Source organism: Oncorhynchus mykiss, chromosome 3, assembly GCF_057628025.1.
Source record: "Oncorhynchus mykiss isolate SJ-2025 chromosome 3, ASM5762802v1, whole genome shotgun sequence".
NCBI lineage: Eukaryota > Metazoa > Chordata > Actinopteri > Salmoniformes > Salmonidae > Oncorhynchus > Oncorhynchus mykiss.
In genome coordinates this window covers 11,885,001-11,902,470 of record NC_143024.1, presented here as the reverse complement: position 1 = coordinate 11,902,470, position 17,470 = coordinate 11,885,001, and the positions used below count along the sequence as shown (strand labels likewise).

General features: G+C 45.6%; 1 protein-coding gene across 3 annotated transcripts in view; it reads right to left on the bottom strand.

Annotated features, from left to right (window-relative positions):
- Window positions 1-2,373: 2,373 nt before the first annotated feature.
- LOC149984356 (kinesin-like protein KIF13A) overlaps window positions 2,374-17,470 on the bottom strand; it is a 170,347-nt gene continuing 155,250 nt past the window's right edge. Inside the window, exons 32-41 of one of the 3 annotated variants that reach the window (XM_090220756.1) lie at window positions 17,194-17,370; window positions 15,043-15,135; window positions 10,996-11,148; window positions 10,694-10,771; window positions 9,577-9,627; window positions 8,238-8,334; window positions 7,817-7,983; window positions 6,301-6,492; window positions 3,775-5,011; window positions 2,374-3,481 (exon numbers count right to left, since the gene is read on the bottom strand). In XM_090220756.1, the coding sequence (XP_090076882.1) occupies window positions 3,345-3,481; window positions 3,775-5,011; window positions 6,301-6,492; window positions 7,817-7,983; window positions 8,238-8,334; window positions 9,577-9,627; window positions 10,694-10,771; window positions 10,996-11,148; window positions 15,043-15,135; window positions 17,194-17,370 (2,382 nt within the window). In that variant the 3' untranslated portion in view covers window positions 2,374-3,344. Of the gene's footprint in view, window positions 3,482-3,774; window positions 5,012-6,300; window positions 6,493-7,816; window positions 7,984-8,237; window positions 8,335-9,576; window positions 9,628-10,693; window positions 10,772-10,995; window positions 11,149-15,042; window positions 15,136-16,157; window positions 16,382-17,193; window positions 17,371-17,470 lie in introns of those variants that run through there. The other 2 variants (XM_090220758.1, XM_090220765.1) reach the window with 2 other exon arrangements.

The following is a 17,470-nucleotide window of genomic DNA, read 5'->3' as shown; positions in this document are numbered from 1 at the left end:
CCAGGGGATTGGAGGAGGGCATTCAACCTAACAGTAACAGTCCAGGGGATTGGAGGAGGGCATTCAACCTAACAGTAACAGTCCAGGGGATTGGAGGAGGGCATTCAACCTAACAGTTCCAGTCCAGGGGATTGGAGGAGGGCATTCAACCTAACAGTAACAGGCCAAGGTATTGGTGGAGGGCATTGTAAATGCCTGTGAGCTTCAGGTCATCATGCATCAGGCCAGCCAGCCTTCAGTCAGGCCCAGTCTAGCCTCAGTTTCCACCCCCTTGAGAGGGACAATGCATTATAGTACACACTGAGTATACAAAACACTAAGAACACCTTACTAATATTGAGTTGCACCTCCTTTTGCCCTCAGAACAGCCTAAATTCTCAGGGCATGAACTCTACAAGGAGTTGAAAGCGTTCCACAGGGATGCTGGCCCATGTTGACTCTACAAGGAGTTGAACGCGTTCCACAGGGATGCTGGCCCATGTTGACTTGACAAGGAGTTGAAAGCGTTCCACAGGGATGCTGGCCCATGTTGACTCTACAAGGAGTTGATAGCGTTCCACAGGGATGCTGGCCCATGTTGACTCGACAAGGAGTTGAAAGCGTTCCACAGGGATGCTGGCCCATGTTGACTCTACAAGGAGTTGAAAGCGTTCCACAGGGATGCTGGCCCATGTTGACTCGACAAGGAGTTGAAAGCGTTCCACAGGGATGCTGGCCCATGTTGACTCTACAAGGAGTTGAAAGCGTTCCACAGGGATGCTGGCCCATGTTGACTCTACAAGGAGTTGAAAGCGTTCCACAGTGATGCTGGCCCATGTTGACTCTACAAGGAGTTGAAAGCGTTCCACAGGGATGCTGGCCCATGTTGACTCCAATGCTTCCCACAGTTGTGTCCAGTTGGCTGGATGTCCTTCGGGTGGTGGAAAATACTTGATTGACACAGGAAACTGTTGCGTGTGGAAAAACTCAGCAGCGTTGCAGTTCTTGACACAAACCGGTACCCCTGGCACCTACTACCAACCCCCGTTCAAAGGCACTTAAATCTTTTGTCTTGCTCGTTCACCCTCTGAATGGCCCTCACACACAATCCATGTCTCAGGGCCTAAAAATCCTTCTTTAACCTGTCTCCTCCCCTTCATCTACAAGTGGATTCAACAAGTGACATGAAGAAGGGACTGCTGTCACCTGGATTCACCTGGTCAGTCTGTCTCATGGAAAGAGCAGTGTTCTTAATGTTTTGTAAACTCAGTGAAGTGATCCTCACAACCGGGATCATATTCATTAGCGTACATACACCATAGCAAAACGTTCTGCAACGGAAAAGGTTTTGCAAAACAAAAACAGAGAGTTTCTTATTGGACAAGTCCATGTACTCCTTCCCCTTTTCAGTCTGTTTTCTTCCATTTTGTGCCTAGTGAATACGACCCAGAGGAAGCCAAGTCGCTTAATTCAGATAGTTGACACAGCATAGATCCAACATGGACACCTCAGTTTCCATCCCCTTGAGAGGCACAATGTAGGACAGTGGAGAAACTGAGAAACACGCACAGATAAGGATACGTTTCCTTTGTCCTGAATGGAAGACAGAAGTCTTGTGTGAGGAACTCTGCGAGGGTTGATCCACTCCAGTGCAAGAAGCATGATTCAGTCAGTCAGCAATGGCAACAGTCCCAATAGTTTCAGTGGGGGGGGGGGACAATCTGTCATTCCACAGTGTTACAGTACACCACCAACAACAACAACAACAGGCTAATGATGAAGCCTACATGGGCAACATAGCAACCACAGTCATACATCTTCAAATTCATGAAATCATGTTCAATTCATGATTTGTTTGCAGATGGCCCAAAAGTTCATGAGGACTCGTGGCCTAGGCACTATGTTTACTTTGACACACATATCATATGTACACACACACACACACACACACACACACACACACACACACACACACACACACACACACACACACACACACACACACACACACACACACACACACACACACACACACACACACACACACACACACACACACACACACACACACACACACACACACACACACACCAGTTAAAACAGCAGATATGAAACCTTAGTTCTTTGGTAACCCCTGACGACATATCACAGTGACTTGGATAACCAATCCGGATATCAGTGAGTTATCAACACTAGTACATTCTGGATCCACACACCCCAGATGACAACTTTCTGTCACCTCTACAGGAAGATCTGGTGTTTGCACAGGAATATGAGCTGCTGAGCTGATTCAATGATACCACCGTCAGATAAACACGTGTGGGTCATGTCTATCCATCTACACGCTCTCTAGCTAAAATAACGCAGCAGAAAACTTGGATGTGTGCGTTTGACTTTCAGTGAACAACGATATTGAACGATGATATGCCTTCATAAAACGCATGGGACAGATATGTTAAAGGGAAAGCAGACGTTCATACCGACAGACAGAACACATGATCGGAAGTCTAGTGGAACAGAGGGAGGGTGAGAATGAGAGAAGAAGAGCTGGTTTTGGGGCTCAGCTGTTGAGCGCTGACAGCTGCCCCTGGTCTAGTAGGAACTGTTCTGGATCTGGCCCTGGTCTAGTAGGAACTATTCTGGATCTGGCCCTGATCTAGTAGAAACTGTTCTAGATCTGGCCCTGGTCTAGTAGGAACTGTTCTAGATCTGGGCCTGGTCTAGTAGGAACTGTTCTGGATCTGGCCCTGGTCTAGTAGGAACTGTTCTGGATCTGGCCCTGGTCTAGTAGGAACTGTTCTGGATCTGGCCCTGATCTAGTAGGAACTGTTCTAGATCTGGGCCTGGTCTAGTAGGAACTGTTCTGGATCTGGGCCTGGTCTAGTAGGAACTGTTCTGGATCTGGCCCTGGTCTAGTAGGAACTGTTCTGGATCTGGCCCTGGTCTAGTAGGAACTGTTCTAGATCTGGGCCTGGTCTAGTAGGAACTGTTCTGGATCTGGCCCTGATCTAGTAGAAACTGTTCTGGATCTGGCCCTGATCTAGTAGGAACTGTTCTAGATCTGGGCCTGGTCTAGTAGGAACTGTTCTAGATCTGGGCCTGGTCTAGTAGGAACTGTTCTGGATCTGGCCCTGGTCTAGTAGAAACTGTTCTGGATCTGGGCCTGGTCTTGTAGAAACTGCTCTGGATCTGGGTACCCCCTTTAGATGATAGTCCTGGGTGGAAAGTTCCTTTCCCCAAATTCCCAGGTTTTCCAGAAATGCTGGTTTGAGGATTCTGGAGTTCCTTCTTATTCCCTCCTGATTCTGGGAATATTCCAACCGTGATTCCTGGAAAGACTGGGAATTTGGGGAGTTTAGTGAATTTTATCGGACCAGAGGCTGGGGGTCTGTGGTGTCCATGGAGGGGGGTCCTCTAGTGAGACAGGAGGGCTTGACGAACACCCCGTGGCCTGGAGGACAGCGGAAGTAAACCCTCCCCTGGACTGTCCCGTTGTGCTTGCCTGGACAGTGGAGACAGAGGGGATATTCAGGAGTCATGTGACCATTCACCATACATCTCAAACACATGACAGGTTCCTCACAGGTCCAGTTAAGGTCAGTTAAGTATTGCCAGAGCACCAGCACTCTAAGAGAATGTCCCAAATGACAGTCTCACCCTATATAGTGCACTACTTTTGACCAGCACACTATGGATGCACCCTACATAGGGCACTACAGTAGATAAGGAACTGGGAGGCATCCCAGTACATCATTATTACACAGAACATCATTTGATAACTAAACAGCCACTCACCCACAGCCAGGTCCAGCTGCACCCCGACCCAGATCCCCTTGGCGAACTCCACCCCGCCGACGTAGTGCACCGTGCCGCTCCTCTTCCCCACCCAGACCTGCTCCCCGGGAGCCATCCAGTCAGGCAGCTGGGCCACCGGAGAACCAGAGCCCTCGTCTCCGCTGCAGGAGTCCCCAGAGGCCTCAGTGCTGCTGGGGTTGGGGCTAGGGCAGCATGGGCTGGGACAGGGGCTCCCTGGAGGTAGGTCTCCCTGGATTGGCTCCTGGATCTGGGGCTCTCCTCCTGCTAGCTGGCCTGGCGGGCTGGAGGGTGGTGGGCGTGGCACGGCTACGCTGCCGATACACTGTTTGCCGTTGTGGAGGTGTGAGTGGGGCTGAGGGAGCCGGGCGTTACCGGGGTGAGATGTATGTTGTTGTTGTTGTGTGTTGATGACGACCAGGTCTTTGTCAGAGGTCTGGTGCCTGCTGCCAGAGCCCCCTTTCTCCTCCTCCGCTGGGACAGGGGATATGTGTGGTGCATCCCCAGACTGGAAGTGTCCCAGCTCACCCAGATCCTCCATGCCGTCGTCGGCCCCCTTGAAGTCTGTAAACTCTTGGCTGACGCTGAGGACACACCTGCGGGGCTGCGGGGAGGGTGGCTGCTCTGAGCAGTTAGGAATACTGACAGGGGAGGAGGGGGAGGGTGGCTGCTCTGAGCAGTTAGGAATACTGACAGGGGAGGAGGGGGAGGTGGTGGGGAGGGGCTGGGAGGGGACGCCGGGGGGACACGCAGGGGTTTGGGTGTCACCCCACGGCGAGACACTTCTGGTCTGGACACAGCCTCGGGCCGTGCTGGTGCAGTGGAAGGAGGGGGACTCGTGGGGGTGGAGGTTGTGGGTTTCCCGGTCAGGGTCATTTCTGTCTTGACCCACTGCGGAGGCGCTGAGCTGGTCGGAGCTGTCGCTGGCCCCGAATGGCACGTCAGAGAGCGTGGCGTCTGAGGCACTGTGGGAGAAGTAACCGCTGGTGCAGCTGCTGGCGGTGGGGCTCCGGGGAGCCCCCTCTCTTTCCCCCCCTCCACCACGTCCCCGAACCCCCCTCAGCTCTCCCCTGCCCCCCGTCCCCCCCTCCTGGCTCTCCAGGGCAGCGTTGTACACCTCAAAGTTGGCAAAGTCCTCTGGGATGTAGGACTGGAAGCTGTGGAAGTCCTGAGGGCCCAGACCCAAACTCAGGGCCATGTCTGTCTCCTCCTCAGAGTCCTGGAATAGACACCACACAGAGACAGACATCACACAGAGACAGACATCACACAGAGACAGACATCACACAGAGACAGACATCACACAGAGACAGACACCACACAGAGACAGACATCACACAGAGACAGACATCACACAGAGACAGACACCACACAGAGACAGACACCACACAGAGACAGACACCACACAGAGACAGACATCACACAGAGACAGACATCACACAGAGACAGACACCACACAGAGACAGACACCACACAGAGACAGACATCACACAGAGACAGACAGACACCACACAGAGACAGACAGACATCACACAGAGACAGACATCACACAGAGACAGACACCACACAGAGACAGACATCACACAGAGACAGACATCACACAGAGACAGACACCACACAGAGACAGACATCACACAGAGACAGACATCACACAGAGACAGACAGACACCACACAGAGACAGACAGACATCACACAGAGACAGACAGACATCACACAGAGACAGACATCACACAGAGACAGACAGACACCACACAGAGACAGACAGGGACACAGGATAGACACCACACAGAGACAGACACCACACAGAAACAGACAGACACCACACAGAGACAGACAGACATCACACAGAGACAGACAGGGACACAGGATAGACATCACACAGGAACAGCCAGACAGACACAGGACAGACACCACACAGGGACAGACAGACATCACACAGGGACAGACAGGGACACAGGATAGACACCACACAGGGACAGACAGGGACACAGGGACAGACAGGGACACAGGACAGACATTACACAGGGACAGACAGGGACACAGGACAGAACGCACCAGAGACAATGTCAGCTACTGTTTCTTTCTGCAGGGGAGCCTATCAGGGGAGCCTATCAGGGGAGCCTATCGGTGGAGCCTATCGGTGGAGCCTATCGGTGGAGGCTGGTGGGGGGGTTGAATGGAATCAAGTGTTTGATATGTTTGATACCATTCAATGTTTTCCATTCCAGCTGTTACAAAGAGCCGTCTTCTGATTGACTGTGTCACCAGCCACCACTGGAGCCTACCACCTACTACATGATATTAAAATGCATTGAGGACAGCGACTGTAACCATGGATGGACTGGTGGTTGGTTGAGAGGATGTTGGAAAAAACATGAGCTGATGACATCATGCACTTCATGCCGTATTCACTTCAAGGCACCATGGTATTTGTGTGTGTGTGTGTGTGTGTGTGTGTGTGTGTGTGTGTGTGTGCGTGCGTGCGTGCGTGTGTGTGTGTGACTTACAGCGGTGTGTGGCAGTGTGAGGCTGAGCTTCCTGCTGGTGCAGGTACTGAGGGTGAGGGTGGAGTGGGTGAGGGTGGCGGTGGAGGGGCTGCGGTGGCCCTCGCTGCCCGCTCTGGGCCTGCGCCAGGGGGCTTGGCCGTGGCAGGGAGGGGGGAGCAGCACAGAGCTGTCCACACATGAAGAGCGCATGCTCTGCAGATGGGAGTCACACAGGAGGCATGCATGGAGCAGGTGAGTTAACATACATACATGCACAGTCCATAGGGTGTAGAGTTAGTTAGTTAGTGGAACTGGTGATACAGACATGCAGGCCACATTGAATGGAAAACCATGTGTATTAGATGGACATGGTTGGCATCCTAAATGTCATGCTAGTTCAGTGCAGCTAGATGTAGAGCATGGAGCTCCCCATTCACACAATAGATGTAGAGCATGGAGCTCCCCATTCACACAATAGATGTAGAGCATGGAGCTCCCCATTCACACAATAGATGTAGAGCATGGAGCTCCCCATTCACACAATAGATGTAGAGCATGGAGCTCCCCATTCACACAATAGATGTAGAGCATGGAGCTCCCCATTCACACAATAGATGTAGAGCATGGAGCTCCCCATTCACACAGTAGATCTAGAGCATGGAGCTCCCCATTCACACAATAGATGTAGAGCATGGAGCTCCCCATTCACACAATAGATGTAGAGCATGGAGCTCCCCATTCACACAATAGATGTAGAGCATGGAGCTCCCCATTCACACAATAGATGTAGAGCATGGAGCTCCCCATTCACACAATAGATGTAGAGCATGGAGCTCCCCATTCACACAATAGATGTAGAGCATGGAGCTCCCCATTCACACAATAGATGTAGAGCATGGAGCTCCCCATTCACACAATAGATGTAGAGCATGGAGCTCCCCATTCACACAATAGATAAACATATGTGAGCAGATCACATTCAGCCAGAACAATCAGCAGTCATCAGACAGGTTTAGTAGAATTAGTAGCTGTTGATTGTAGTAAATATCTGCCTGTGTTTACTGGATTCACTTAGAATGTCCTGTCTTCAATGACTACTACTGACGTACTGTCATACTGTCACAGTGCAGACAAGGAGGGATGTCACTGGACTTAGAATGTCCTGTCTTCAATGACTACTACTGGCGTACTGTCATACTGTCACATTGCAGACAAGGAGGGATGTCACTGGACTTGGGAACCATGGGAACGGCAGGGGAAGAAAAAGGAGATGAAGAAGCAAAACACAGGAAAGGAAATAAGGAAAGCCAGAAAGAAAGAGAGGAGAGATAAAAGGGGCCAGAGATGACTAGAGAGAGAAAGAGAGAGAGAGAGAGAGAGAGAGAGAGAGAGAGAGAGAGAGAGAGAGCGAGAGAGATAGAGGGATGGATAAAGAAAGAGAGGAGAGATGAAATAAACGGGGCCAGAGATGACTAGAGAGAGAGAGAGAGGGATGGATGGATGGATAAAGACAGAGAGGGATGGTTGTGGCCCATACCTCCTGTCCCAGTAGTGGTCGTGCCTCCAGGACTCTCTTGGTCTTGCTCTCCTCTCTGACCGGCAGCAGAGACTTGAGGAACTTGGGCGTCTGGGGAGAGAGGGCCTTGAACGGGCTGGAGTTGAAGAAGGTGGGGCTCTCTGGTACCAGACCTGAGGGGGAACGCACTAGTAAAAACAAACATCATAGCTCTTTAAATTCTACATTTAGAATGATTTTTAGTCCTATACTATTCTTAATCTGTCTGGGAAACCAGCCAATGACTTCCTATTACAGTCCTCATACGGAGGGAGAGCCTGGAGGTTTTCCTGACTGAGAAACACTCATGGCCCTCAATATGATCTAAAACAAGAGTTTCCTGGTCAGGCCTCCTGGTCTCAACTATAGCTGGAGTTGATGCTGTTGATTTCTGGTTGTTTACCGTGATTCTCTGTCTTGTTTCTGAGTGGCGTCCCACACAGAGAACCACCGTCCTGGGGAGTGCAGTCAGAGACATCCTGATGAAGGTCACAATGGTCCTGGAGGACCAGACAGACAGGTTAGAGTCACAATGGTCCTGGAGGACCAGACAGACAGACAGGTTAGTCACAATGGTCCTGGAGGACCAGACAGACAGGTTAGAGTCACAATGGTCCTGGAGGACCAGACAGACAGACAAGTTAGAGTCACAATGGTCCTGGAGGACCAGACAGACAGGTTAGAGTCACAATGGTCCTGGAGGACCAGACAGACAGACAAGTTAGAGTCACAATGGTCCTGGAGGACCAGACAGACAGGTTAGAGTCACAATGGTCCTGGAGGACCAGACAGACAGACAAGTTAGAGTCACAATGGTCCTGGAGGACCAGACAGACAGGTTAGAGTCACAATGGTCCTGGAGGACCAGACAGACAGACAAGTTAAGAGTCACAATGGTCCTGGAGGACCAGACAGACAGACAGGTTAGAGTCACAATGGTCCTGGAGGAGGACCAGACAGACAGACAGGTTAGAGTCACAATGGTCCTGGAGGACCAGACAGACAGACAGGTTAGAGTCACAATGGTCCTGGAGGACCAGACAGACAGACAGGTTAGAGTCACAATGGTCCTGGAGGACCAGACAGACAGACAGGTTAGAGTCACAATGGTCCTGGAGGAGGACCAGACAGACAGACAGGTTAGAGTCACAATGGTCCTGGAGGACCAGACAGACAGGTTAGAGTCACAATGGTCCTGGAGGACCAGACAGACAGACAGGTTAGAGTCACAATGGTCCTGGAGGAGGACCAGACCAGACCAGACAGACAGACAGACAGACAGTTATAGTCACAATGACCCTGGAGGAGGACCAGACAGTACAGTATTATACCTTCCAGTCTACATCCTCCCAGCCAATCAGGTCTGTTCATAATAATGAACCATCCTACTGTACTGTACCGTCCAGTCTACATCCTCCCAGCCAATCAGGTCTGTGTTATAATAATGAACCATCCTACTGTACTGTACTGTACCTTCCAGTCTACATCCTCCCAGCCAATCAGGTCTGTTCATAATAATGAACCATCCTACTGTACTGTACCTTCCAGTCTACATCCTCCCAGCCAATCAGGTCTGTTTATAATAATGAACCATCCTACTGTACCTTCCAGTCTACATCCTCCCAGCCAATCAGGTCTGTTTTATAATAACGAACCATCCTACTGTACTGTACCGTCCAGTCTACATCCTCCCAGCCAATCAGGTCTGTGTTATAATAATGAACCATCCTACTGTACTGTACCTTCCAGTCTACATCCTCCCAGCCAATCAGGTCTGTTTTGCTGCAGGAAGTCTAGAAAACAACAGCAAGCGATCACTAACTCTCACTGACACACACACATTTCTGTCTTACATGCTGTACGTTGGGGGTGCTGGTGTGTGTGTGTGTGTGTCTTACATGCTGTACATTGGGGGTACTGGTGTGTGTGTGTGTGTGTGTGTGTGTCTCTTACATGCTGTACGTTGGGGGTGCTGGTGTGTGTGTGTTTATGTGTGTGTGTGTCTCTTAAATGCTGTACGTTGGGGGTGCTGGTGTGTGTGTGTGTGTGTGTGTGTGTCTTACATGCTGTACGTTGGGGGTGCTGGTGTGTGTGTGTGTCTCTTACATGCTGTACGTTGGGGGTGCTGGTGTGTGTGTGTGTGTGTGTCTCTTACATGCTGTACGTTGGGGTGTGTGTGTTTATGTGTGTGTGTGTTTATGTGTGTGTGTGTCTCTTAAATGCTGTACGCTGGGGGTGCTGGTGTGTGTGTGTGTGTGTGTGTGTGTCTTACATGCTGTACGTTGGGGGTGCTGGTGTGTGTGTGTGTCTCTTACATGCTGTACGTTGGGGGTGCTGGTGTGTGTGTGTGTGTGTGTCTCTTACATGCTGTACGTTGGGGGTGCTGGTGTGTGTGTGTGTCTCTTACATGCTGTACGTTGGGGGTGCTGGTGTGTGTGTGTGTGTGTGTGTATGTCTCTTACATGCTGTACGTTGGGGGTACTGGTGTGTGTGTGTGTGTGTGTATGTCTCTTACATGCTGTACGTTGGGGGTACTGGTGTGTGTGTGTGTGTGTGTGTGTATGTCTCTTACATGCTGTACGTTGGGGGTGCTGGTGTGTGTGTGTGTGTGTCTCTTACATGCTGTACGTTGGGGGTGCTGGTGTGTGTGTGTGTGTGTGTGTGTGTGTCTCTTACATGCTGTACGTTGGGGGTACTGGTGTGTGTGTGTGTGTGTGTGTGTGTGTGTGTGTGTGTGTATGTCTCTTACATGCTGTACGTTGGGGGTACTGGTGTGTGTGTGTGTATGTCTCCTACATGCTGTACGTTGGGGGTACTGGTGTGTGTGTGTGTGTGTGTGTGTGTGTGTATGTCTCTTACATGCTGTACGTTGGGGGTGCTGAAGCTCCTTCTGATGTTTCTCCCTTTAACAGACAGAGCTTCCTTCACCGTCACCGCCTGATGACATCAATCAAAAAAACTTTATTGTCCCCAGAGAGAAATGTGGTTGGCAGTGATCCATCTAGAAACCTCCGTTACACAAACCACACAGGATTCACACACATCTAAACTCATCATTTACCATGTGTAACAGCAAGAGGCAGTACGATTCAACAGCGTGAAGTGTGTGTGTGTGTGTGTGTGTGTGTAGTGTGTGAATTGTGTGTGTGTGTGTGAAGTACCTGTCTGAGTCTCTCCAGGCTCAGTATATTCTCCACCTCCAGAAGTCCTCTGGTGTATTGCTCTATGTAGGTCTGTCCATCCTGACTCTCCTCACCGTCTCCCCTCGCTGCCATCAGGGCCAGAGTCTCTCTCTCCTCAGGCTCCTCAGACGCCTGGACACACCATTATAATACAACATTATCATATTACAATACAACATTATCGTATTACAATAAAACACAACATTATCGTATTACATTACACCATTATCATATTACAACACCACATTATAATATTACATTACAACACAACATTATCATATTACATTACAACACAACATTATCATATTACATTACAACATTATCATATTACATTACAACACAACATTATCATATTACAATACAACATTATCATATTGCATTACACCACAGCATTATCATATTACACGACAGCATTATCACATTACATTACAGCACACCATTATCATATTACAATACGACATTATCATATTACAACACAACATTATCATATTACAATACAACATTATCATATTACATTACAACACAACATTATCATATTACAATACAACACATGATCATATTACATTACAACACAACATTATCGTATTACATTACAACACAACATTATCATATTACAATACAACGGATTATCATATTACATTACACCACGATCATATTACAATACAACACATGATCATATTACATTACAACACAACATTATCATATTACAATACAACACATTATCATATCACATTACAACACGATCATATTACAATACAACACATTATCATATTACATTACAGCACGATCATATTACAATACAACTCATTATCATATTACAATACAACACATTATCGCATCACATTACGATCATATTACAAAACAACACATTATCATATTACATTACAACATTATCATATTACAATCCACACATTATCATATTACATTACAACACGATCATATTACAACACAACATTATCGTATTACATTACAATACAACATTATCATATTACAATCCAACACATTGGCATATTACATCACAACACAACATGATCATATTACAACACACCATTATCATATTACAACACAGCATTACCATATTACATTACATCATTATTGTATTACAACACGCCATTATCGTATCACATTACAACACACCATTATCATATTACAACACAACAATATCATATTGCAACACAACATTATCGTATTAAATTACACCACAACATTATCATTTTACAATACAACACATTATCATATTGCATTACAACACAATATTATTACACTACAATACAGCCTTATCATATTACATTACAACACAACATTATCATATTACAATACAACACAACATTATCATATTACATTACAACACAACATTATCATATTACAATACAACACAACATTATCATATTACAATACAACACAACATTATCATATTACAATACAACACAACACTATCATATTACAATACAACACAATATTATTGTACTACAATACAACACAACATTATTACACTACAATACAACCTTATCATATTACATTACAACACAACATTATCATATTACAATACAACACAATATTATTATACTACAATAAAACACAATATTATTACACTACAATACAACATTATTATATTATATTACAACACAACATTATTATATTACAACATACAACATATTACAACATGTTATTTTCTACTTCCTGCATTTAGCAATGTTATTTTCTACTCCCTGTATATAGTCATGTTATTTTCTACTTCCTGTAAATAGCCATGTTATTTTCTACTTCAGGAATTTAGCCATGTTATTTTCTACTTCCTGTATTTAGCCATGTTATTTTCTACTTCCTGCATTTAGCCATGCTATTTTCTACTCCCTGCATATAGCCATACTTTTTTCTATTTCCTGTATATATCCATGTTATTTTCTACTTCCTGTAAATAGCCATGTTATTTTCTACTTCGGGTATTTAGCCATGTTATTTTCTACTTCCTGTATTTAGCCATGTTATTTTCTACTCCCTGCATATAGCCATGCTTTTTTCTACTTCCTGTATATATCCATGTTATTTTCTACTTCCTGTAAATTGCCATGTTATTTTCTACTTCGGGTATTTAGCCATGTTATTTTCTACTTCCTGTATTTAGCCATGTTATTTTCTACTTCCTGCATTTAGCCATGCTATTTTCTACTCCCTGCATATATCCATGTTTTTTTCTACTTCCTGTATATATCCATGTTATTTTCTACTTCCTGTATATAGATAGCCATGTTATTTTCTACTTCCTGTATATAGATAGCCATGTTATTTTCGACTTCCTGTATATATAAAGCCATGTTATTTTCTACTTCCTGTATATAGATAGCCATGTTATTTCTACTTCCTGTATATAGATAGCCATGTTATTTCTACTTCCTGTATATAGATAGCCATGTTATTTTCTACTTCCTGTATATAGATAGCCATGTTATTTTGTACTTCCTGTATATAGCCATGTTATTTTCTACTCCCTGTATTTAGATAGCCATGTTATTTTCTACTTCCTGTATATAGACAGCCATGTTATTTCTACTTCCTGTATATAGATAGCCATGTTATTTTCTACTTCCTGTATATAGATAGCCATGTTATTTTGTACTTCCTGTATATAGCCATGTTATTTTCTACTCCCTGTATTTAGATTGCCATGTTATTTTCTACTTCCTGTATATAGATAGCCATGTTATTTTCTACTTCCTGTATATAGATAGCCATGTTATTCTGTACTTCCTGCATGTATATAGCCATGTTATTCTGTACTTCCTGTATATAGATAGCCATGTTATTCTGTACTTCCTGTATGTATATAGCCATGTTATTCTGTACTTCCTGTATGTATATAGCCATGTTATTCTGTACTTCCTGTATGTATATAGCCATGCTATTCTGTACTTCCTGTATGTATATAGCCATGTTATTCTGTACTTCCTGTATGTATATAGCCATGTTATTCTGTACTTCCTGTATGTAGACAGCCATGTTATTTTCGACTTCCTGTATATAGATAGCCATGTTATTTTCTACTTCCTGTATGTAGATAGCCATGTTATGTTCTACTTCCTGTATGTAGATAGCCATGTTATTTTCTACTTCCTGTATGTAGATAGCCATGTTGTTTTCTACTTCCTGTATGTATATAGCCATGTTATTTTCTACTTCCTGTATGTATATAGCCATGTTATTCTGTACTTCCTGTATGTATATAGCCATGTTATTCTGTACTTCCTGTATATAGATAGCCATGTTATTTTCTACTTCCTGTATATAGATAGCCATGTTATTTTCTACTTCCTGTATATAGATAGCCATGTTATTTTCTACTTCCTGTATATAGATAGCCATGTTATTTTCTACTTCCTGTATATAGATAGCCATGTTATTTTCTACTCCCTGTATATAGATAGCCATGTTATTTTCTACTCCCTGTATATAGATAGCCATGTTATTTTCTACTCCCTGTATATAACCATGTTATTTTCTACTCCCTGTATATAACCATGTTATTTTCTACTCCCTGTATATAGATAGCCATGTTATTTTCTACTTCCTGTATATAGATAGCCATGTTATTCTGTACTTCTTGTTTGTATATATCCATGTTATTCTGTACTTCCTGTATGTATATAGCCATGTTATTTGTACTTGTTATTTTTATTTGTTATTCACTGTCACAATATTTTATTTTATGTTTAACTGCATTGTTGGAAAATGACCCGTAAGGAAGCGTCTCAACGTCAGTCTACACCTGTTGTCTACCAAGCATGTGACACATAACCTTTGATTTGATATAAAAGAGGTGAGAAGGGGGACTCCCTCACTCCTTAAGAAAATGAATGAACAATACTTTTATTGTACCATTTTCTCTGGATACCAAAAATGAAATAAAAAATAGTTTCTAACTTTATGTGGATACTAGTCCCCTTGCAGATGGTTCAGACTAGTTATTGTTGGTATACTATATTTAACACAGTGACACTGACATCACACAGGAACAGTGAATCTGTTTACCTTTGGTATATTTGACAGAATCTCATAGGTGACTCCACAGGAGTACAGTGTGTTCTTCAAGGACATCCTTCTCTTCAGACTCTGGGTGAAGCTCTACGACAGAGAAAAACAACATGGTGGATCAGTACTGAGTACAGTGTGTTCTTCAAGGACATCCTTCTCTTCAGACTCTGGGTGAAGCTCTACGACAGAGAAAAACAACATGGTGGATCAGTACTGAGTACAGTGTGTTCTTCACGGACATCCTTCTCTTCAGACTCTGGGTGAAGCTCTACGACAGAGAAAAACAACATGGTGGATCAGTACTGAGTACAGTGTGTTCTTCAAGGACATCCTTCTCTTCAGACTCTGGGTGAAGCTCTACGACAGAGAAAAACAACATGGTGGATCAGTACTGAGTACAGTGTGTTCTTCAAGGACATCCTTCTCTTCAGACTCTGGGTGAAGCTCTACGACAGAGAAAAACAACATGCTGGATCAGTACTGAGTACAGTGTGTTCTTCAAGGACATCCTTCTCTTCAGACTCTGGGTGAAGCTCTACGACAGAGAAAAACAACATGGTGGATCAGTACTGAGTACAGTGTGTTCTTCAAGGACATCCTTCTCTTCAGACTCTGGGTGAAGCTCTACGACAGAGAAAAACAACATGCTGGATCAGTACTGAGTACAGTGTGTTCTTCAAGGACATCCTTCTCTTCAGACTCTGGGTGAAGCTCTACGACAGAGAAAAACAACATGGTGGATCAGTACTGAGTACAGTGTGTTCTTCAAGGACATCCTTCTCTTCAGACTCTGGGTGAAGCTCTACGACAGAGAAAAACAACATGCTGGATCAGTACTGAGTACAGTGTGTTCTTCAAGGACATCCTTCTCTTCAGACTCTGGGTGAAGCTCTACGACAGAGAAAAACAACATGGTGGATCAGTACTGAGTACAGTGTGTTCTTCACGGACATCCTTCTCTTCAGACTCTGGGTGAAGCTCTACGACAGAGAAAAACAACATGGTGGATCAGTACTGAGTACAGTGTGTTCTTCAAGGACATCCTTCTCTTCAGACTCTGGGTGAAGCTCTACGACAGAGAAAAACAACATGGTGGATCAGTACTGAGTACAGTGTGTTCTTCACGGACATCCTTCTCTTCAGACTCTGGGTGAAGCTCTACGACAGAGAAAAACAACATGGTGGATCAGTACTGAGTACAGTGTGTTCTTCAAGGACATCCTTCTCTTCAGACTCTGGGTGAAGCTCTACGACAGAGAAAAACAACATGGTGGATCAGTACTGAGTACAGTGTGTTCTTCAAGGACATCCTTCTCTTCAGACTCTGGGTGAAGCTCTACGGCAGAGAAAAACAACATGGCAGACAGAGAGCGTTACAGGGCAGGATGCCCGGACAGAGGTGAAACCCAGTCCTAGCATGCCTGTTAGTCCAGGACTAGGCTTAATCTGGGTCGGGGAAACCGGGATTTAATGTTTCTCTAATCTAATTATGTGCTGTCAGTCATGTCAGTAGTCACCAGGCCGGTCAGTGCTGTTTGTTGTAGATGTTGACAGATGTTTGTCTGTCTGTCAGTCTGTGTGTGTGTCTGTCAGTCTGTGTGTGTGTGTGTGTCTGTCAGTCTGTGTGTGTGTGTGTGTCTGTCAGTCTGTGTGTGTGTGTCAGTCAGTCTGTGTGTGTGTGTGTGTCTGTGTGTGTGTCTGTCAGTCTGTGTGTGTGTCTGTCAGTCTGTGTGTGTGTCTGTCAGTCTGTGTGTGTGTGTCTGTCAGTCTGTGTGTGCGTTTCTGTCAGTCTGTATGTGTGTGTGTGTCTGTCTGTCAGTCTGTGTGTGTGTGTGTGTGTGTGTCTGTCAGTCTGTGTGTGTGTGTGTGTCTGTGTGTGTGTCTGTCACTGTGTGTGTGTGTGTGTGTGTGTCTGTCAGTGTGTGTGTGTGTCTGTCAGTCTGTGTGTGTGTGTGTGTCTGTCTGTCAGTCTGTGTGTGTGTGTGTCTGTCAGTCTGTGTGTGTGTGTGTGTGTGTGCGTGTGTGTGTGTGTGTGTGTCTGTCACTGTGTGTGTGTGTATGTGTGTGTGTGTCTGTCAGTGTGTGTGTGTGTCTGTCAGTCTGTGTGTGTGTGTGTGTGTGTGTGTCTCCAGTCCAGGCAGTGCAGACCTGTTTGTTGTAGATGTTGACAGAGATCCTCTTGCGCAGCACCAGTTCCATGGAGACAGGATGGCTGAGCTGCACCGTGGCTTTAATGATCACGTAGATACGCTCGTTGGGTGACGTCACGCGGTTCAGGTGCACAGAGTCGTGGATGGATGAGTCCCAGGAGCACAGCGCTGACACCTGGTGGCAGGAGGACAGATGACAGGAGGTATTTACATGCTACACTGCACGGTGCAAAACACAACTATTATTCTCAGGGTTGCAAAATTCCGGGTAAATT